The following is a 21256-nucleotide window of genomic DNA, read 5'->3' on the forward strand; positions in this document are numbered from 1 at the left end:
CGTTTATTAAGTTAGATTCTTTTATTAATTCGGCTTATACTAATTTAGATTCTTTTGCTAATTCTCTATTAAGTTCCGTTTTTAGAGGAACTAAATAAGGATATTAATAAGTAGGAAAAGATAAACTAAAAGAAGATAGATCTAGTAGTAAATAAATTTAGTATTCCTAATTATCTTTTAGTTCAATAAATAATAGTCTTAAGAACTATAAGAGAGGGGTTAGAATAATGCCCTAATCTATATCTTAATCGTAGGATATAGATATTTAGATAATAGAAGGGAGGGCAGGATAAAAATCTAAATGAAAATCCAGATAGTCGATTATCAACTGACGAAAGTTTGGTATTGCTATATTTGAAAGGTTTAAAAGTTTCTACTGTTAAAGACGGTTTCACAGGTTTTTATAAAAATCCAGATAGTCGATTATCAACTAACGAAAGTTTAGTATTGCTGTATTTAAAAGGTTTAAAAGTTTCCACTGTCAAAGACGGTTTTACAGGTTTTTAAACTTAGTTAGTAAGGGAAGAAAAGAGGAGAGAAAAGGGAAAAAGAAAGAGAAAAACAAAGGGTTAGACTTTAAAGGGTTCAAATAACAAGTCAATTTCTTTAAAGACTGATAATTCTTTGATCATTCCACTAATTAATCACAAAAATCGTTCATAAGTTCCACAGACCATTCCACTAGATCAAACTAGACTAATTCCACTCTACTATACTACACCGAAAAAAAGAAGAGAAAAGAAAGTAAAGTCCCTCCTCCAAAAAAAAAAAATTCTCCCTTACGTCTTGCCCAGGTCGTAAGTATAAACTTCTTCCTTCCTTCCCACTTTTCAAGCAACATAGCCTCATATCATTACACTAGGGCAAGTGGCATATCAGGCGCATCTTCACAATCTCGCCACTTGCCCCAACAAAATTGCCCCAAAGTTTAGTGCCCCATCCTCAATCCGGCTTAGCTCAAGTATATCTCAATTTATAACTCAAACCATAGGTTTCTGTTATAATCAGCAATTCTAGCAGCTTACAACTTTAAGTCAATCTGGCTCTATATCTGCCTTTATCGCTAGTAGTTCCATCATCTGTCTTAAATCGTAGTCTCGTAGCTTCGTAGTATCGTAAGGATAAAGTCGTATCAAATTGTATTTTCTTAATTCAACCGCAGCCGAATTCTTCTGACCGCAGCCAGGCATCGCAGGAATAACTATAGAAATCGTATTAAATCGTATTTTCTTAATTCAACCGCAGCCGAATTCTTTCAACCGCAGCCAGGCATCGTAGGATCTCAATTTAACCGCAGCCGAATTCTTCTGACCGCAGCCAGGCATCGCAGGAGTGACCGCAGCCACCAAATTCGATATAGACCCTCACACGCAGCTATCGGTCTAATCATTCGATTCAACCGCAGCTGAATTATTCTGACCGCAGCCAGGAACTTTGCAGGCCTTCACTCGCAGCTATAGACCTGACCTAACCGCAGCTAGGATTTTTCTGACCGCAGCCAGGAACTCTGCAGGCCTTCACGCGCAGCTATAGACCTGACCTAACCGCAGCTAGGATTTTTCTGACCGCAGCCAGGGGCTCTGCAGGCCTTCACGCGCAGCTATAGACCTGACCTAACCGCAGCTAGGATTTTTTTGCATTATGATTATAATTATTCGGTCGTTCGTAGTATTCGGTCTCGGAAAGTAGAGGTAATGCCACCAAAGGCGCCGGCAACCACAGCTTTGCTTGAGTGCTAAGGTACGATGGATATGCGGTTTATCGAAAAAAAAAAAAAAAAAAAAAAAAAAAACCTTAGGAAGAAGAAAAAAAAGAAAGGATGATGATGATGCAATAACGTCGTAGCGGAGTGAAATCGTCCCAGTCTCATCACCATGAATTCCTTCCACTGACCATGGGGCCAAAAATGTGTTGTGTAGGAGGGTTGGTTTTTCGAGCTAATCTAATCTAAAACCCCCCACTATTTATCCCTTCAACAGCCTGGCTGGCTGGCATAGCTGAACACACCGCCCGCTGAGTTGCTCGGAAGGCAGGCGCCAGCGCCAGCACCTGCTCGCGCAAAGTATTGACTAGGTACTGACTATTGACCAGCACAGGCTTGCACAACGGTCTTTAACGCCAAAGGAGAACCGGCCAGCCAATCATTTGTTGAGCTGATGGCGGTTTGGGTGGGGGGTGAGAATGGGGATGTTGACGACAACCTTGTGTCAGATGCTTGCTGCACCCAATCGACAACATATAACATCTGGTCAGTCAATAGCTTCAAGTTCTCTAGGTTCAAGAAAACTAAAAGCTGCCGCGGCCGCCAAGCAAAAAAAGCACAAAAAAAAAAAAAAACAGAGCGAATCCCCAGCCCAGCAACGAGCGACGAGCGACGAGCGACGGTGGCCCTTGGACATCGGCCCCTTGCCCTTACCGCGGCGACGGCCGTGAAAAATGTGCGCGTGCGCAGCAGCCAGAGTATCGCGACGCCGCCAAGGCCGCCGCCGCCGTCTTTCTTGTTGGGTCACGGTGGCCGGGTCAAACTCTGTCTTTGGGCTGGGCATCCACTTAGCCTTGGCATGCATCGGATCAGATCAGACCTTGTTTGCGGGTGGTGAGCGTGCGGAAGCTTGTCTGGGGTGGGCCGTCCACCTCTGCTCAGGCATCGTCAACCTAACCTCGCGGCTCACGGGTTGCGTCGCCAGCTTTCAAGCGATGCCGAGTTTGACGTCATGGCTGCTTCCTCGTTGGCCGCCAGCTTGAATAAAAATCAGGCAAGGCGCCGATGCATGCATGTGTGGGAAGCGCCTCCGAGTACGGAGTATGTAGCAAGTACGGCGTACATCTCTGGGGGGGGGGGTACAAGCCCAGGTACCTACACGGTAACCTCGGTACCTCCTGGTACTTGCCGGCCGGGGCAGGTACATACTGCACTGCGCGTGCAAGTCGGTGAGCGGAGCCCCAGGGCGGGGTGCTGCCGCTGCCGAATTTGGCCGAGGCGCTTGTTGCTCATCCGTCCATCCCTGCTTGCTTGCGGCAAAGTCGGCATGGCATGGACTACCCTAACCCCGTTCCTTTATCATTTGTTGATGTCCTTATTCAAGTCCTCCTCGTCGATTTCCTCGGCCCATCTAGCCACGCATCACGTGTAGCTTCATGTTCGTTTTCCTCACCCGTCAAAGACTTGACTTTGCCTACCACTACTGGTGACGGCCATCGTGAAAGGCTCCATCTTTTCCCCGCAGCAAGCTGCTGCTGCTGCTGCTGGAACCTGCGCTCCATGCGCTCCGTGCGCTCCGTGCGCTCCGTATGCTCCGCTCCGTATTTCGCCACTTCTGGTCACCCTCTGACGAACAAACAAACGACAACAACGACAAACCACCCGCAAGTTTTCCATGTTATGTCCCCACACCAGTGACGTCAGCACTTCAATACCCCGGACGAGAGGGCAACGCAGGCAACGCGGGCAACTAGTTGCTGCTTCTTCTTCTTCTTCTTCTTTTTTTTTATTTATTTTATTTTATTTTTAATTTTAATTTATTTTTTTTTTCATGTCGCAATCGAGGATTCTTCTGGATTCGACTTGAAGAAGCACTCCATGACAATGAATGCTGTTAAATATGACCAGTAGACATGTGACATCTTCCTCCCCCCCCAAGTACCCGGCAAGCCTGGTGAGATTGTGTTGCCAGGGCCTGGTCGGTCTTGTCGAAGCTACCTCGACGTCTGTTCCTGGAACCGCGCAAGATTTGTCCCGCCTCCCCTCGTAATGTGCCAACAGAAAACTGCACAGAATGGCTACCCTCTCGAGCACGGCTTTTGCTATACAAACCCGACGGGCTGCTGGTCTTTTGCCGTGAAATATTTGATACTTTCCCCCTCTACATGGGATGCTGGATGATACGTATCGTATACCCTTTTGCGACCGGAGGCCTTCCAGTTCACTGGGTCACGCCATTTCTTCCATCGCCATCAAGAAGTCTGCAGCCCGCAACCCGCAGCACCCAATATCGGATACCGCGAGCTTCTAGATGGTCCGGCCAGCCCGTTTCTTCACCGTGTATGAGCCTCGTCTGCTGCTTCTTCCAACGGCTCTGCACTGCTCTTGAGCCGACCCCGTCTCCGTGGCGGCGGCGCCTTGGGCGGTACTTTCTTACCCTCACCGTTCGCGCCGACGTGAGCTTTGGGTGTCTGCGCAAACGGGACGCCGTGACGGTGTTTGGGAACAGCGGGCAGCGGTTTCCTAGCCTTGCTAGGCGGGTTCGATGCTTGCGAGTCTGCCCCCGCTTCACCGTTTGAGTTTGACAAGGTGGAAGCTCGCCGGCTGGGAGTTTGCACTCCTGGCCGCTCCTTTACCCCCGCTACGTCGCCCACACTGACGCTGCTTGCATACTGTGATGGCGACAGGCTGATTCCAAGAATCTGACGAGCCACCTCGGCCTGTCCTGAACCCTCTCTCTCAGGCTCCTTCTCCTCTATCCACTTGACTTTGGCTACTCTAGCCACCAGCCGTAGTGTCGTCTCATCCGCGGGCGCGAAATGCGCGTTGTGAGATCCGCGTAGTATTCGGAGCACCCGCAGCACCTCATCCCGTTTGTAGTGAGGCGGTTGATTGAGCTGCGTGTGAGCCAAGAGCGGGTACATGACTCGGAGGTATGTGTGCCGCAGCGATATTTTCTCGTCGGGCAAATCCATCAAATTGCGAATGATGACGTCCAAGAGGACTTTCAGATCGTTGGTGTAAAAGTACTCATATGTTGCTCGCGTTGTGAAAAGAAGATAGAGGAGCTTCAAAATCAAGAGTTGGAGTGATGTTTCCGTTTCTCGATTCAAGAGCAGAATCACGTTCTCGCCAAAAGTCCTAAACAGAGGCCCGTGAAGGCTTAAGCACTTGACTATGCGGTTAGTCATGGGCGGCTGTGCCGTGCCACCATCCGCAGCCGCATCTGTCGAGGCCAGCATGTACTGCTCGTTCAGAACAAGCTATCGACGGGTCAGCTCTGAGGCGCCAAGAGACACGAGCAACACGTGAAGCTGTGAAATATATATATATATATATATATATAAAGACAGCTGGCTTCACGTGGGTGGGATGCACGGGAGGTATTCCGACTTACCAGAACTCGTATGGTGGGGTAGTGGTAAGGATCTTGCACGTCGTCAGAGACGCCTTCAATGATTCCAAAAAGGTGATGGACAAAGGCATCGTCAACCAGCATTAAATCTTGCACCTTGAGCCGTTCGACCCGGGACATTTCATACATCAGCTGGAGCAGCAGGCGATGCAGCCGTGCATCAGGTTGCTTTTGGCGGCGGGCGAGAATGAGCTCTAGGAGTCGTGGAAAGCAGGATTCCTCAATCATTTGGGGAAATGTCAGCTCGTGGCGGCAGCCGTCTAGATACAGGACACTAGCAATAGCGTGCAGAGGTCCAGCCTCGTCTTCCTGCAAAAGGCTATGTATTATTTGGGTTCGAACGTAGTCTTTGTTGATCCTGAAAGTCTCGCTCTCCAGAAGCACGTGTGCGCAGGTGAAGGAGTCAAGCTGGGGGGCCGAGGCGCTGCCTCGAAGATGGCAGGCCGTCATGTCGAGCCATTTGCGGAGGGCATCGTCGATGGCTTCATGGCTGTTGCCGTCCGTGATGAGGCACTCGGCCATCTCTGAGAAAGTCCACGTCAACCTTCTTCCACGAAGCTGAGAGAGCTGCGTCAACGAAGCACCGGTCCGCAGCGTCCAATCGCATACCTTTCCAAAGTCGTCCTTCATCCTCAGATGTCGACACATCCACCGTGGCGTCGTAGGCCTCCATGACTGCGTTTCAGGGGCAACCGCAGCAATGGCGACATGTGGCCGCATTCAAACCAACAGACGGCGAAAATCGAGCGAGCGCGAGAAGAAAGGATGCGACGCCGGTATGTAGTTTGGGCTGGCCAGGGAAGAGTTGAGCAAATACGGGCATCATAGTAGAAGCAGACGCTGCATCTCACGAAGGGATTTTGCCAAACAGTTGGCTGGTGGGGCAACTGAAAGTTGCTTCTCAAAGCTTGCTTCTCAAGAACATGGGAAAGCATGAAATGAAGTTGCTTTCTCAAGGCATGACAGACAAGACACGAGAAAGCATCCACCAGCTTGTCCGAAGGCCAACCGGACCCCGCCTGCCCCTTTGTTTTATTACATACATACTTTGTTTTACGAGTACTCCGTACGGGGTTGCCGCAGGAGGTCGGCCACTAACTTAGGTACATGATACCGCCGTGTTCCACTTTTAAGACCTGTGCTAAAACCGGCGTGAAACCTATCGCAGTATATATAATACCCAATAGAGTCACGCATTGTGTGGCGTCACACTTTTGGTGCAACAAAACCTGCTGGAACATACCTACCTACCTAGGAGGTATGTATGTAGTTGACCTTGGGTCTCCGCGGGCTAATAGGTCCTGGCAACTACCTCATGTACTGTCGTTGGTGATTATTGGTCCTCCCTAGGAGGTAGTAGTTATATTGCAGTGACCAACAGACAGGGAATTATCCTGAAATAGCCATCAAGACTCTGAATGCTAGCTACTTCCTAACCTCAGCTCCGAACCAGAGATGAGGGCCGGAGCGAGACGGTGGGGGTGCCTTAGGTACCAAGTGAGAAATGTCGCTTCTTACCTCGGTCGTCCGTACAGGGAGGGAAAAGACGGGCTCGCGACGAAACCGCCAAACCGCCAAACCGCCGCCAAGCGCGAACAAGAAAAGAAGACCCCTGCCATCAGGATTCGGGATTCATAACTGCCGGGGTTGCCGACAGAGCCGCAGGTCGGGAAACGCAGCCCCCCATCATCCCCATCGTGCCCCCCCAACCGCATCATCCTCGTCATCGTATACCTTGACTTTGGCTGCATACTCGCTGATATTGCTCACGACGTAACTCGCAATCGTGTCCCCCTTTCCCGACGCGACTCTGAGAATGAGCTCGTTCAGATTTTGGCGACCCAGAATGTCGACGTGATCGGCTGTTTTCGGTCCTCCCCTGGGATTGAACCGTTCTGGCTCGTGAGGCATTTCCACAACGGTGATTCGCGCCCCGCCCGGGTTGTATCGCTTCATGTGCCAGCCCCGGTTGCACATGTACCCGGTGCTCAAGAGATTGACGGTTCCGTCCCCTTCGCCCATGACGACGCCGTGGTCGACCTCGTCCTCGGTGAGTCCCGTGTCAATGGTGATTTTCAGCTTGGTGCTTGTCGGTTGTTCGGTTGTCCGGTAGTAGTACGCCCGTTCCGTCGGCTTTCCTACGCCGTAAAAGCAGTATATCTTCAGGTTCGGGGCGTTGGGAAGCCGGGTTTCCAGCGGGTTTATCCACTTGAGCGGGTCCTTTTCGTTGGCCTCGACCTCCTTCGCCGTTTGCGCGACGCCGTGGGAGTAGCTGCCTCTGACGGATTTCGAGTACCAACCGTCCGACGTGTCAAGGAGGTACTGCAAGGACTCCTCGACAGTCATGTTCCTGTCCGGCGTGGACCAGTTGGCACCAGCCTTGAAATTGAGCAACGAGCCAAAAGTGAAGTTCTGATTTGGCCTGTCGTCGGGGGCCCAGTCAAGGTCTCCCCATACGGCATTGCCGCCGAGCGGCAGCATGGAGGACAGTCCGGGCATGGCGCGGAAAATCTCTGCTCGCTCTTCCTTTCTCAGAAACTTTTCCAGGCCGTACACGGCAAACGCGTTCAGCTGAGCTGTATCACGCATCTCGCCCGACAGCACCGCCGTGAGATCCTTGACGGCACCGAGCATGCAGCCGCTGATGTTGATCCAGGACCCGACGTGGCGGTCGACCCAATCCTCCCCGCCGCGGCCCCCTTGGTCGGATTGAACCCAGTGGAAGAAGTAGAAGACCACTTGGCTTCCCATGCTGTGCGATGCCAAAACCACCTTTTCCCCGTCGTACTGCACGGCGGATTCGATATGCGTCTTTAGCCGGGAAAAGTACCGATCTCTCACCTCCAGGTTCGGGTATGACAGTCTCCAGTCGTACGCCGCTGTGAAGGAGTTTGTAGGGTCGTATCCGATGGTCGCCAGGTTTTCGAATATCTTGTTCCAGATCCAGTACCCCGTGATGAAGAAGTCTGTGGCGTCAAAGCCCTGCGCGGCACGCAGTTTGATGCCCGGCGGATCCAGCCCCGTCTTCTTGTCGAGCATGATGTGCTTCTTCCACGACTCCTTATCCATCACCAAGGCTTTCATCATGGTCCAGCTACCCCACAAGCGCTTCCTGAAGTATTGGCGGGACGTGTTGGCTGTTCCCCACGACTCGAGACCGGTGGAGATGACGCCGGGTATCATGATCATGGGATGGTGTGCGTGCAAGCCTTCGGCTCGTACCTTGAGGCCCACTGAGAAGGAGTCATAGGCGGCGGTGACCTCGCGTTCTCCCTGGACCAGATCGCGCATATCGCGTATCAAGCCCGCAGGAAGGACGTCGAAGAAACTGTCCATGCTCAGCTCCCCAATCTCCGGAAAGTCTATGAGGTCGTTGGATTTGGCAAAGAAGCCGGCCGCGAACAGTCCGCAAAGACCACCGAGCATGAAAATGAAGGTATTTCGCCGCTTGCGCGTACGCTTTGGTGCCGTTTCCACGACATGTATGTGGGTCGCAGGTTGAGCCGGGCATTCATCGTCGACTTTGGAGTCATGGTCTATTTGGGAGTCATCTTCGGCCAGGCGCGTCTTGCGTTGTTGCCCGCGGCGGCGTAGTGTTGTGGCCATTCTACGCGTCAACAAGTGACTCGTTGCCACGATGTCTTGCAGGCGAGGTGATGTTCGGTCCTCGGGCCGATCGGGGTTGCGCAGACGAGCCAACGTCCTGCAACTCGGTTCGCGCGATGAGCGGAGTTTAGGTTCGCAAGAGAAGGAGTTGGACCCGGCATAGGTTGTGTTGGGTCAGCTTATCTATTTCGGTCGACGTGGTGGCCGCTGGCGAGCTGATCTCGGCATTGATGGAGCGGACAGACTCCAAGGGTTCAGAGCCGGAACGCTTCCATGGTATGGTGGTCCGGGTCTATCGATTGCAGGGCGAAGACTTAGCGATCGCGCCAGCGACCAAAGAAATCCAATGCGCCACGAAATGCGAGCTTGCAGCTAACGCATGGGAGGGATGCCCGCCAGGAAGCAAGCAGGAGCTAGCTCCAGAGTTCCGCAACGATATACCTACTCCGTACTGTGGGCTTCTTCATGTTGCCAAGACCGAAGCAGTCTGGCTAGTCCCACTCCGCCCACCACAATCACATGCGAATGCGGGGCTGGTGAATGGTGACTGGTCGGAGGTCCTTGCACGTTCCGTCGCCTCTTCTTTTTTTCCCTCCCACAGATCCCTGCTACCCGCTGCCTGGCGTAAACATTCCATGATGGAACCTTATCCCACCAGAACCAGATTACCTGCGCGCCCAAGGACGAGAAGACGAGAAGACGAGAAGACGAGAAGACGAGAAGACGAGAAGACGAGAAGACGAGAAGACGAAAATCCGAAAATCCGAAAATACGAGCCTGCAGGCTGATGGCAGCGCTGCCGCATTGTCCCACGCATGTCTCCCGGCCGCCCGCGACTGCTTCCCTCTTTTTCCCTTGAACAAACTTGTCGAGGAGGGCATCCCTCTGGCCAAAGCTAGCCTCGTCCCGAACGGCGGCCGCAAGCGTCATTTCGTCTTTGCTAGCGAACACGGACGGCCCGGAGCCGTGCGTATTTTCCCCGGAGACTCCCAAACCTGACGACGCGAGCCATCGCTCTTGAGCCCCTAGCAAAGTGACATAACCGGGCGCGATATCGGAAGCGGGTTGGAGCCCAACGTGGCGGCGAGGTTCAACTTTTCCCACAAGCCTCGCCTGATGGCTCCGGCTTGCACGTCTCTCCATAAATCGCATCATCCGCATCATCTGCGCCTGTCTCTGCATCGCTTCTCAGTCGCCTTCAAAGCATACCGTTCTTTCCGCACCATTCCCCTAAAATCGTGAATGGACGTCCGGCGGCGGTATGGCTTTACCCAAGAAACAAGACGTAGACCTGGAGCTGCGGTACATCCAGTATCAGCACGAGCTCGAATCTCGTTATCTACCAGCTATACGCTCGCTCATATCCAAGGATTTAAGCGAACCTTACAGCATCTATGTGTATAGATACTTTCTTTGCCAGTGGGCACACCTGTGTTTCATGGTAAGTGCTGCTGGGTCGTCGAATTGCGATCGATTTCTCCTCTGGTACGGCAATGAGTTTGTGTGTGTGTGTGTGTGTGTGTGTGTGTGTCTCGCTACAAACTGTTGACTAGATTTGAAATTCAAGGCCATAAACCCGCAGGATGCGAGTCTCATTGGCGTCATTGTCTGCAAATTAGAAGTCCACTCGTCTCATTCTCCGCCCACGCGCCGAGGTTATATTGCTATGCTTGCCGTCGACTCCGCTTACCGAGGACTTGGCATCGCGACGGCTCTGGTCAAGCGAGCGGTTGAATCCATGGCAAAACGAAACGCGGACGAAATTGTGCTGGAGACGGAGGAATCCAATGTTCCAGCAATGAAACTTTACGAAAGGCTGGGCTTTATTCGGTCAAAAAAGCTGCATCGCTATTATCTCAACGGAAACAGCGCATATCGCCTTGTCCTTCCTCTCAGAGCCTTGGATCCAGGCACGGGTCCGGGCTATCACAACAGCGAGATTATCTGAGCAAGTCTTATTGTAAAGGCTGGTGGCGTTGTGGAGCGGGCAGAAAGCAGAGTTCACATGTCGTCTCATGTTATGCCATCACGTTTCACATTCTGTTTCATGTTACATCTCGACACGTTGGGCTAAATGAGAAGACGATGCATCGTCCCCTCGGCTAAGCTCTACTCAGGAGTCAGCACGTTTTAGGAGGGTTGCGTCAGATCCTGGGATAACCAAGCTCCTCGACCCGTCGTGTGTATGTCAGGAGAAATCTCCAGAGTTGTAAATCGAGGCACTTAGTCCCCAGGGATTACCGCTGGATATACCAATGTACGTGTAAATGTCTAAGACACCGTCAGCGGGCGTTGTCGCCTGTCGCTTTCTGGCCCAAGAAAAAGCGTCCTTGGCAGGCCCTCGCCACCCAACGTGTCGTGTCCACTCACCAGGTTTGTAGTAAATGCGTCTTTGGTCAGATCCAGCAAGCTTGAGCTCCCTCAACCTCTTGAGAACACGACCGACATCGCATCGATCCATGAAATCGGCCGTATAGATGCATACGAGTCTATCGCTTCTGACGTCGTCAAACGGCGCGCGGGGAGCAACCTTGGCTGCCACACCAAGCTCGTTGTTGGCTGTGGCTCTGGCCACCAACTCCCACACCTCGTTCACAGCGACAGCGGGATGAAAAAGCATCCACTTATGGCCACCGATGACACCATAAAAAAAAAAGCCGTTAGTCTGTCGAATCCCCACACGCCGGTTGACATTTACGCGGCAAAGGCTCTCTCTCTCTCACCTTGCCCGTCCGAACTCTTCCTGCGTGGGCCAGGTTGAGTATGTCTGCGGCGGCTTGCGCTCGCGCTGAAGAAAGTTCCCGCGCGATGAAGGTGGGAGATGCTCCGCTCGATGTCACTTTCTGCGTCAAGTCGGCCAGCAGCTCCAGTCTCTCCGCAGCGCCTCGAGCTACAAGATGAAGTTGGCCGCCCTTCTCTGCGGGGGCCTCGTCTTGGTTCCCTTCTAGAGGCCCACCATCCCGCGTCTGTCTTTCACGGGATGAGACGTACGGGTTGCAAATGAAGATCCACGGCACATCGTCGGTGCGATCAGTCGTCGCCGGGGGCAGCCGCGTCAGAAAGGCTTCAAGCGTCTCGGTGAGCTGCCACGCATAGCCTACGCCGGCGTAAGGGTTGTGTAGTCTTGACGAGCTCGAGTCGATGAAAGCGGACGGCTTTCGGGAAGGGCAGCCAAATAACAGCGTGTTGCGCTGGCGTAACCAGGCAGAAGCATCGAACTTTTCTACTCGGGCTTCCAGTCTCTGCTTTTCCTCTTCAGGTCCTTGAGAAGGCCTTTATCAGCTCATCAGTAGCCGAGGAACTAGGGAGAGACGTACCGTAAAAGTGACAGTCGCTCGAAGCCATCTGCCTTGTCAAGTCCGGAGCTTGCGTCAAGTGAGTAACCAAAACGTTGGGATGCCTCTTACCAAGACAACTATGCCCGTAAGCTCTGTGGATGTTTTGTGGCGCAGTAGCAATTCTCGTCAAAACGTCGACACAAAAAAGAATTTTGGTACTCGGCACTACGGGGTACTACATGCTATATGGGTGAGATGCTCGTGGTTCCCAACTGCTGATACATCGCTCGACACTATCCATCCAGTTCATTGCCCGAGTTTCTCCGAAAAGCCAGGAAGAGATGAGAAAAAAAAAATTAGATTTCTGGACTTGTTTTTCCCTTCAACTTGCAAGCTTGGCATGTCCCCGAACCATATCCAGCACAAAACTGTTCAACGTTGAATTGTAACGATCCGGTCGTACGGAGGTACGGAGTACATGCTTAAATAAAAAAAAAAAAGAAGGACGACCACAGGTGCCCACAGCCCCGTCCAGGCCTGTTCGGCACGTCCCGCAGCCATGAACCCCTGCCTGGCATGGCATGGCTTGACAGGTACCTACGGTACCTAAGTTGGTTGTTGTCGATTTTTATACGACTTCAACGTTCACTTACTAACTAAGGTTAGGTACTCGCTACCACTGGGAGCTTGACCAACAAGTCTGGGTAATCATCTGCACCGTGCAAGTGCCACCCGTTGCCTTGCGCCACAAGCGCCTGTGGCGCGCCACGGTGGTACCGGGTACATCAGCTACTATGGATCCTGATTCCTGACAACCTTTTCCAATCCAAACCTCGGTTGACAGATTATCGCGGTGGTTTGCGTGAGATTTCCGAAACCAAACCGTCCATTGGCCAAGCAGTCATAAGCACCCAAAGCTTGCTTGTCTTTCTGTTACCACTCGCCGAAAGAGTAGCCATGTGCAGCTTATCGCCCATCTCTTCTGTCAAACAGTTGCAGTTGGACCTACCGCCAAGCTGCGTGCAGGTTTGCCCGTTTGATCCGTCGTATTTCATTGTGGGCACGTATAACCTAGAGAATAGCGTTGCTCAAGCCATTGCTGGCGCAGACGAGGAGCTCGAGGCTACCGAGACTGCGACGAAAAAGAAGCAGGATCGGAATGGGACTCTGGTCCTGTTTCGGTTGGATGATGATGACAAGGTGTAAGTTTATCCAGACTCGAGCCCGAGCTTTGCACCGATGCTAGTACTGGGGCGGCTTCGAAGTCGAATAGGCCTGATTCATGGTGTAGGGTTAAAGTTCAAACAGAGTCGCAGCCCTCGGCTGTCTTGGACCTCAAGTTTCATGGCAACAAAATAGGTGGCAAAAGCATTGTCGCTGTCGTCTCCAGCACTGGCTCCCTGGCCATCTTCGCCCTCAACCCCGAGCGTCATCCTCTGCTACAACATCTGGCCACGAGCCGATGCGACGACATAGGCGAGGACGTACTGTTTCTACAATGCAACTGGCACCCTGCTGCCAAACGTACGATTGCAGTCACAACATCTAGTGGACTGGCACGACTGTTGTATCTAGACGAGAATTGGTGCATTACGGAGTGGACAGACCTAGGAATCCAAAACACCCTGGAAGCTTGGTCCGTGGCTTTCTCCGATTCAACCAACAGCAAAGGGGAAGCAAACCAGCCGACAACTGTTTACTGTGGTGGTGATGACTCCATCATGAGATACACGTCGTGGTCTTGTAGCCATGGTCATGGCGCCCAAACATCTGATGCAGTCCACCCCGTTGCTAGCATCAGAGGCTGCCATGATGCCGGCGTAACCGCAATCCTTCCTCTCCCGCGCTGGGCGGCTGGCGGGGGCCGGGTCGTCTTGACCGGAAGTTACGACGATCACCTACGTGTCTTGGCGATACACGACTTGCACGAGAGTCACGGGGCGAAGAAGGCGCAGTTACTTGGAGACATCAATCTCGGCGGCGGCGTATGGAGGCTCGACTTGATTGACATGCATCCCAGGGGATCACACACCGCGGGGGTTGCTGTACGCGTGCTGGCGTCTTGTATGCATGCCGGTGTTAGAATAGTTGGGATACATACGGACGATGGGCAAACGTGGACATGTGAGCTTCTGGCCAGGTTTGAAGAGCACAAGAGCATGAACTACGCCGCAGACTTTGTCCGTAAACGGGACGGCAAAGGGCTGGCATGCATCTCCACGAGTTTCTACGACAGATTGCTATGCTTATGGGAATATCCGTCCAGTCCATGTGGAGGCTCGCAGGTTAGGTTGCCGCAGGAATGACCCGTCGTCCCTTCGTCCGTCACCACAAGCTTGTGAGCGTGTTTTGGGCGTGTTTTTGCGCAAACTGTCTCCCCCCCCCCCCCCCCCCCGGTGTCTTGCGCATGAAAAGCTGGGTCACCGTCAGGATGGTGTAAGAAGGTGGAACTGTCGAAATCGGTTGAGCAGCCGCCCGGGAGGCTGTTTTTCTTTTCCGGTTCGAGATATGTTTTCACCGGTCGAGAGTGTGCGAGTAGGAAGTTGCCGTACGGTTTACTATACGCCATCCAGCTGGCCACGTACAGCCAGCCCAGCCAGCCCAGCCAACATCAGGAGAATGGATCTGATACCTGGGGTTTCGTGGGTTTCGTTACGTTCCCAGCACTTGGCGGGGATTATGCAGCAAGCCAAACTCGCAGAAACAGGGTTGCTAAATGCGCGGAATTGGGCTTATACCAAGCTGGGCAATCCAACATGGAAATTCGAGGTATCAAACCATGCCGAGATCAATCGATCGGCAACAAGAACCCTGCCTGCACCGCCTCCTCCTCGAGCCTGACAGCTGATGGCCGGTGCAATGGCCAGTCCTGCACCGAATGAAGCTCATCCAGTTAAACTGCTCGCGCTGGCCAGCGCTCATAGACAGCATGCTCCGTACGAGCCTACGGATCAATTTGAGACAAAAGATGGAAAGAGCCATTTACGCCTTGCTGCTGCTGCTCCGTCACCTTTGTCGACCCCACTTCACGTTGCCATCCAGCACCTGCACCTGAGCACCCCACCACTTGCGCCTGTACTTTGCAACCAGCTTGAGCTGGACAGCACTGACCAGACCAGCTTGAGACATGGAACCTGCCTGCCCAGGTTCTTTCGCTGGTACGAACGAACCATCCACCCATCCACCCATCCATCCACCCATCCATCCATCCATCAGGCAACCTTCCAGCCGGCATCGCATCAATCTTAAACCAGTAAACATTGACAGCATTCAGCCATTCGATTCTGAATCCTGCTGTCTGCTGCTTCATGGTCAGCTTATCTATATCCGTTAATGGACTCGGGTATTGATTGGTCTGGCTAGTGTCATTCGTCTTTTCCCTTGGTCTTCTTTTTTACCCTTCGTTCTTCTTTTCTTTTCTTTTCTTTTCTTTTTTTTTTTCAACTCTGATTTCTTCGCGTCATTCGAGACTTCCAGCCTTGTTTTTTCCACCTTGTTATACTTTACGACTCACGCACCCACATCGTTGTTCGACTTCCATCGCCTGATGAAACTTGCCTCTTCAACCTCCACGTTTCTCATCTCGCGAAGATTTTGTCTTCCCAACTAACTAAGCTGCGATTCGTTGGAGGAAAGCTGGTTCGAACCTGGCCCAGCCTTGTGTCTGCCTAAAAATCGTCACGCTCTTCCTCTTTTTCGAACTTAAAATACGACAACCGATCGCGTGTTCCGCAGTCTCCACGAGCTCGACAATCCCCAAGGGCTCACGTTTGAGCAATGAGTTTACATGCTGGCGGGGCCTCTCTGACATCTGGCGGTGATCCGCCTCATGGTGAGGACGGGCAGATCTTGTCCAGAATCCATCAAGCCCTGGAGGTTGTCCACAGTCCATATTCCAGCAACGATGCTCGCCGGCAGGCTCAGTCGTTCCTCGAGGAAGTCAAAGATGTATCCACCGCACCCTTTCAAGGATACAGACTGGCTTCAGACAAGTCTCAGCCTTCCGTCGTGCGCCACTATGCCCTGTCCCTACTCGAGCATGCAATACGATATCGTTGGTCCACTTACAGTGAGGAACAATCCACGACCTTGCGGAACTGGGTCCTAGAACTGAGCCAGGCCGTTTCGAGACAAGACCCTACATTTCTGAGAAATAAAACAGCGCAGCTGTGGGTTGAAGTGGCAAAGAGATCTTGGGGGGCAGAATGGATGGACATGGACTCTCAGCTTTTCCAGCTATGGCAAATGCCAGACTCTGCAGTTCACAAGGAGCTTGTAATGTTTGTTCTCGAGACCCTTTCTGATGAAGTTTTCACGGGTGATGACTCCGTGGTGGCCATGCGAGAAGGCGTGCTTAGCAAGGCGTGCGTTGAGATATTCACCCCTACGTCCGTATTGGCTGAAGCATTTCCAAATCGCCAACCAGGTCCGGACGTTCGCCATGATGCTCAAGGATGGCTCGGCCGTGTATCTGACTTCCTCAACTTTTGCATCAACTCTGATAGGAAGGACGATGTTGAAGCCAAGGGCTGTGCTCTTAAAGCTCTTTCCGTATTCCTGTCACTGATGCCCTGGGCAATTCCGAAGGCCATAGCAGCTGCTCAATGTGTGAATGTCATGACGACCGGTCTGGCGTCCTCGCACGTCGAAGTCCAAAAGGTAAGAGATGGCAGTCCTCGAAAGCGGCTGCACAAGATGATGACTGAGATTCTCTTCCTTCAGGCCTCTTTGGATGCACTACACGCACTGTACTGCCGCACCAATTTCTCCGACGAAGAATTCCGCCATCTTGTGTTGCCAATGTATAGCCACAACTCCGTCAGTTTGTGCAGAAACCTCTGTCACTGGGCGGCTGTCGACCCGGAGGATATCAACGAAGATCGGTACCAAATCCTGAAGAAGCTTTCCGAGGTACGTCGTTGCTCGACGTGGCGATGCTTTCTTCCCGACTGTCCATGTTCGTTGACCAGGCCTATCTCAGATGTTATCATGTCTTGGCGATCACCTCGAGCGCAAATTTGAAGAGGTTCCTCACAACGCCGCTAGCTCCGAGTTCCTGCAGCTGCTGATCGAAGTAGCACAAAACCCCAGCCTGATGGTTTCAATACCCATCCTTGTGACATGGACGAGGATCCTTAGTCACAGAACCTTGGGACCGAGTGATTTAGTGTCGTCAACCATCGCCCCTCTCCTGGAGGTTTGCAGCTCGAGGCTCGTGCGGTACGAGAATCTACCAGACGACTCGAATGATGCTACGTATCTGTTCCTCATGGAAGATACGGATACAGTTCCCGAACGACATGCGTTTCTGGGGAATTATCGCCGATACAGCTCACAAATTATTGAGCAAATCGTGCAGTTGAAGCTAGTGGACGCTATATCGTACATTCTAGGCCGAACCGAGTACATTCTTCAGAACCTTTACGAGGGTCAACCGGCATTTGACAGTAGGAGCGCTCGGTCCCCGACATTTCTTGCTCCGGCCTTTTCCGCTAACACCCAAATCACAGAACAAACGTACAAGAAGCACTCCATGCCTGCTTTGAGGGTCGACTCTCATTTCACGGTCATCGAGGCGACCTTGAAAGGATACGTCAAGTGGAGATTATACCACGTCCGGGATCATGTACGTTCCCTTGGCGTCTCAGTTGGTACAAGGAGACTAACCATCTAGCAACAGGAGCAACAGGTTGCCGAGATTGAGTCGAATCTTGAAGCTTGGTGCAACAAACTACTAGAAATGAACTTTCAGGTAAGGCCCTCGAAGGAGAAAAGGGCAAAAAAGAGAGAAAGAAAGAAAGAGAAGAAGAAGAAGAAAAACGAGCGAAAGCAATGACTGAAGCTTTGCTAATACAGGCGTGATCTGGATAACAGGACCCAATGATTCGCAAGCGCTCACTGCAACTCCTCGTGTTCTTTTCCACCACTGCCTTGAACCAAAACGCTGGTTTCATGCTAAAAGTTCTCCAACACATCTTGCTCACCTGGCCTACGCTTGAGCCCGACCACCGCGCTTACAATGATGCAGTTAAGGACCTTCAGAGCGATAGTATGATTGAGCTGCAGCGGCTGGCCGTAGAGGTTCCCGATCACCTGCTAGTAAGATGCGACAAACGCCAAAGATGAAGTCTGCCTCACCCGCTGAATCTGTTTGTGCACAGGGAGTTTACGACCAGATTGAGAGTCGGGTCAGCGAAATGATGGCCTCGGGTGCGCTGGATGAGAAACGATCTTTAGCTTACAAGAGCTTCCTTTTCCTCATAATGTAGGTATATATCCACGAGCAAATGGCCGAAATGTTCCCTTTTCTTGTTGGAACTAGGCAAGACCACTGACGTTTATTTGCCTTTAGACACCGAGCCGATGGTGTCGACATTCAGACCAAAACACAGAAGCTCTCGGAGTTTATTGAACCCGTCAAGGCACAGTGGCAAACTGACGCGGTCCGTACGTCGCTCAAGTCCTACGCCCATTTCTGTCAATGCCTTGGGCTAGACAAGGCTCGGGGATACTTGGCAAGCAGACGCGCGCACGAAGTGAGCGACTGGGGTTCTTGCGAATTGGATGCCGAGGGCTTATCGCTTCAAGCTGAGCTGGAAGAACGCTTAAAGGTCTGTCTGTCCTATGTAATGATATCCCCCCCTGGTCTTTTGCATTGAGCCATTTGTACTGAGGACCGAAGCAAGACTCTGCCCTTGAGACCCACAAAGTCGTTCCTGGCCTTTTCCGTGGAAAGACTGGACAAGGCTTCCCCAGCATTTCAAGCTTCCTGCGCCCTCTGGCAGGAGGGCTTCTCTGGCATACTCGCCGACGTCCTCGAGTATCTGAGGTGAGCAATCTGTGGTGTACAAATACAAAGTGTGCGTTTTGAAATCAGGCTCATGCGGCGTCAGGTATGCTCACGCTACTCACAACCCCGCGAGCTGGACGGACTGGCCGACGGAGAGGCGAGGCATGGTCGACCGGGTTCTCTGCGACAGGTTCTGGCAATCAGGCATATCGGAGGGAAGCAAAGACGACTTTTATGCACGCGTCCTGGACAAGAAGAAGACGATGGAAGGGCTGGCCTCCACCATTCGCGGCTCCATCCGCTTCGTGAGAGAGACGGCATACGCCATCATATATTGCATGAGCAGGCTGGATCTGCAATTTTACGGCTTCGACGGCCTTTCCGGCCCGCTATCCGATGCTTTGTTCTCGGACTCGACGTGGCTCTCGACCCATCAGCAAAACAATCTATTAAACTTGGTGCGGTACTTGGTCGATGACTGCCCTGTGGACCACCGGACGAGATTCCTTCCTCAACTTTTGACGGCATGCTTCCGCCAAACGGATGCCAAGATCCACGGCGAATGGGACAAGATGGAGAAGCAGGAAACCACCGTGGTGGAGGATGAGGCAGGACTCAAAGAAGAAATGAAGGCGGAGAGCATTCTACGTCAAGTCACATATACTGCGGTCATGATGATTGCGGATTTCCTGGATCCCACAAAAGCTAGTCAGTCACAAGAGCCCGCCTTCCACGAGGAAAAAATGAAAGAAAAAAAAAAAAAGAAGGAAGCAAACTGTTGGGAAAATGGGGGCGCGCATAGCTGACTTTGCCTACAGACCCGCCCACTCTTGAGTCTCGAAGTCGGAAGGGACCAGCAACAGAGCCGGCAAATGCTTCTGCTTCCGGCTCCTACCCATCTCTTCGCAAGTTTTGTCTCACGAGACAGGAAGTTGTAGAACCCTTGCTGGTGTTCTGCACCCATGTCATTAGGATGAGAGATACGCGATGCTGTGGTATGATTATGCGCCTATTCATATCTATAGTTCCCGAGTTTCGGGCCGTTCAAGGACAAGATCAGCCAGCGGCAAGCCCTCACGGCAGAAGCGACGCTTGCACGCAAGCGGAGACGACGGCGGTGCCTGCCGAGATCGCGTCCGTCATTCGGGAATACATATCTTCGGACGTTCTCAAGGCCTGCTTGACGTCATTTCATGAACCGTACTTTGTCGAGATACAGAAGGATCTTGCCGCCCTGATTGCAACCATAGTAGCCTATTACAGCCCGCTGTCGTCAACGCCCAGAGACGTCCTTCTGTCCCTTCCCAACGTCGACGCAAGCGGATTAGAACGCCTGCGACCGTACATGGCCAAGCCAGAGGCTCACACCCGCCAACAGCGCGCGATTGTGCTGGATCTTCTCAAGGATCTAAAAGGCGTCAGTGTGTCTGAAATGGGCAGGGTGGCCAAGTCTGCTGACTTTGGCGGGTCTTCACGAAGCAAGCGAGGCCACCGAAGCAAGATGGCGCAGGGGTTCATGAATGCCTCCGCAGACGGCGAGGCCGGTCTCACGGGGGGAAGCGGATTGCCTGCGGCTCGGGGATCAACCCCGGATGCTTTGGAAGCGGTGTCCAACCTGTTTGGTGGTTAGGAGTGCGAGTGATGACGGCGCAGCTCACGTCGGACATGTCGCCGCAGGCCTGGGTTGCCAGAGGTATAGATATGGGGGAAGGAAGCATGGTTTCGTTGGGTCTGGTGTCGAGGTGCATGGTACAGACAACGAGATGTATATTTCTACTTGGCTTGGATTCATGAGCAAGTGGGCGGTCTCCTTGGGCAATAGGGGAGGGAAAAGGGGGGGGGGGGACCCAAGCAACGGCATGGCATGTATGTATGTTCGGGCCCCCGCTTTCCATGGCCTTTCGGAGACAAGAGACGTGAGTCCACAGAAGAACGGTTCGTGAGGAAGCGGCATCCAGAGACAGGAGGCGCGTGTGTTGAATAAGTGGTCCGCAAGATGATTTGGCGAAGGTTGAAAAAGCAGGCCGGGGGGTGGTGAATGACATGGCATGCCTGGGTCGAAGGCGAGATATCCTAGCTTTAGGCTCAGCTGCGCAATACATCTACATGAAAAGGATTCTTTTGTCCGAGTTGGAGCATTGTGCTTGGTAAAGTAGTTGAGAGTATTGAACAAGGAGATCGTCGGTCCGATTTAGTGGTGCCATAGCATACCTCAGGTACATACCCTCAGGTACCTACCTGTACCTGGTAGTTGTCAGGTAACGGGGAAGGTGAGCGAGCCACATGCACTTACCTCTCAGGTACCCTAACAAACACGCAGAAAGTCATTTCGTGAACGAGCAGTAGGAGCTAAACTCGGATAGAAATGGGATCTTTGAAGCTGTACCTCGCCATATCGCGCGCGAGAAGGAAGGTATGCTTATCTAAACCGCTACTTGTCTAAAGTGGCTTATTAGGCTTGTTAT

The 21256-nt window shown here is 52.4% G+C and overlaps 7 protein-coding genes across 7 annotated transcripts; 4 read left to right on the plus strand and 3 right to left on the minus strand.

The window, feature by feature from the left end:
- Window positions 1–4035: 4035 nt before the first annotated feature.
- Window positions 4036–5790, minus strand: UV8b_03033 (uncharacterized protein; the record flags this gene model as incomplete). Its single annotated transcript, XM_043140531.1, has 3 exons — window positions 4036–4965; window positions 5100–5641; window positions 5727–5790. 3 exons carry the CDS (start codon window positions 5788–5790, stop codon window positions 4036–4038), a joined length of 1536 nt encoding a protein of 511 aa, XP_042996465.1.
- A 1013-nt stretch (window positions 5791–6803) lies between these two features.
- On the minus strand, window positions 6804–8723 carry UV8b_03034 (uncharacterized protein; the record flags this gene model as incomplete). The annotated part of the gene is made up of 1 exon (XM_043140532.1): window positions 6804–8723. One exon carries the CDS (start codon window positions 8721–8723, stop codon window positions 6804–6806), a length of 1920 nt encoding a protein of 639 aa, XP_042996466.1.
- Window positions 8724–9984: 1261 nt separating this feature from the next.
- Window positions 9985–10671, plus strand: UV8b_03035 (uncharacterized protein; the record flags this gene model as incomplete). The annotated part of the gene is made up of 2 exons (XM_043140533.1): window positions 9985–10164; window positions 10291–10671. 2 exons carry the CDS (start codon window positions 9985–9987, stop codon window positions 10669–10671), a joined length of 561 nt encoding a protein of 186 aa, XP_042996467.1.
- Window positions 10672–10911: 240 nt separating this feature from the next.
- Window positions 10912–12068, minus strand: UV8b_03036 (uncharacterized protein; the record flags this gene model as incomplete). The annotated part of the gene is made up of 4 exons (XM_043140534.1): window positions 10912–10994; window positions 11094–11346; window positions 11447–11985; window positions 12041–12068. The coding sequence occupies 4 exons, from the start codon at window positions 12066–12068 to the stop codon at window positions 10912–10914; spliced, it is 903 nt and encodes a 300-aa protein (XP_042996468.1).
- An 890-nt stretch (window positions 12069–12958) lies between these two features.
- On the plus strand, window positions 12959–14307 carry UV8b_03037 (uncharacterized protein; the record flags this gene model as incomplete). Its single annotated transcript, XM_043140535.1, has 2 exons — window positions 12959–13203; window positions 13293–14307. The coding sequence occupies 2 exons, from the start codon at window positions 12959–12961 to the stop codon at window positions 14305–14307; spliced, it is 1260 nt and encodes a 419-aa protein (XP_042996469.1).
- A 541-nt stretch (window positions 14308–14848) lies between these two features.
- UV8b_03038 (uncharacterized protein) lies at window positions 14849–15250 on the plus strand (the record flags this gene model as incomplete). The annotated part of the gene is made up of 1 exon (XM_043140536.1): window positions 14849–15250. One exon carries the CDS (start codon window positions 14849–14851, stop codon window positions 15248–15250), a length of 402 nt encoding a protein of 133 aa, XP_042996470.1.
- A 528-nt stretch (window positions 15251–15778) lies between these two features.
- UV8b_03039 (uncharacterized protein) lies at window positions 15779–20421 on the plus strand (the record flags this gene model as incomplete). The annotated part of the gene is made up of 11 exons (XM_043140537.1): window positions 15779–16660; window positions 16724–16912; window positions 16983–17448; window positions 17512–17627; window positions 17682–17753; window positions 17876–18100; window positions 18163–18266; window positions 18354–18612; window positions 18688–18830; window positions 18895–19499; window positions 19610–20421. 11 exons carry the CDS (start codon window positions 15779–15781, stop codon window positions 20419–20421), a joined length of 3873 nt encoding a protein of 1290 aa, XP_042996471.1.
- Window positions 20422–21256: the final 835 nt, after the last annotated feature.

The sequence above is a fragment of the Ustilaginoidea virens genome, chromosome 2, assembly GCF_000687475.1.
Source record: "Ustilaginoidea virens chromosome 2, complete sequence".
Taxonomy (NCBI): Eukaryota; Fungi; Ascomycota; class Sordariomycetes; order Hypocreales; family Clavicipitaceae; genus Ustilaginoidea; species Ustilaginoidea virens.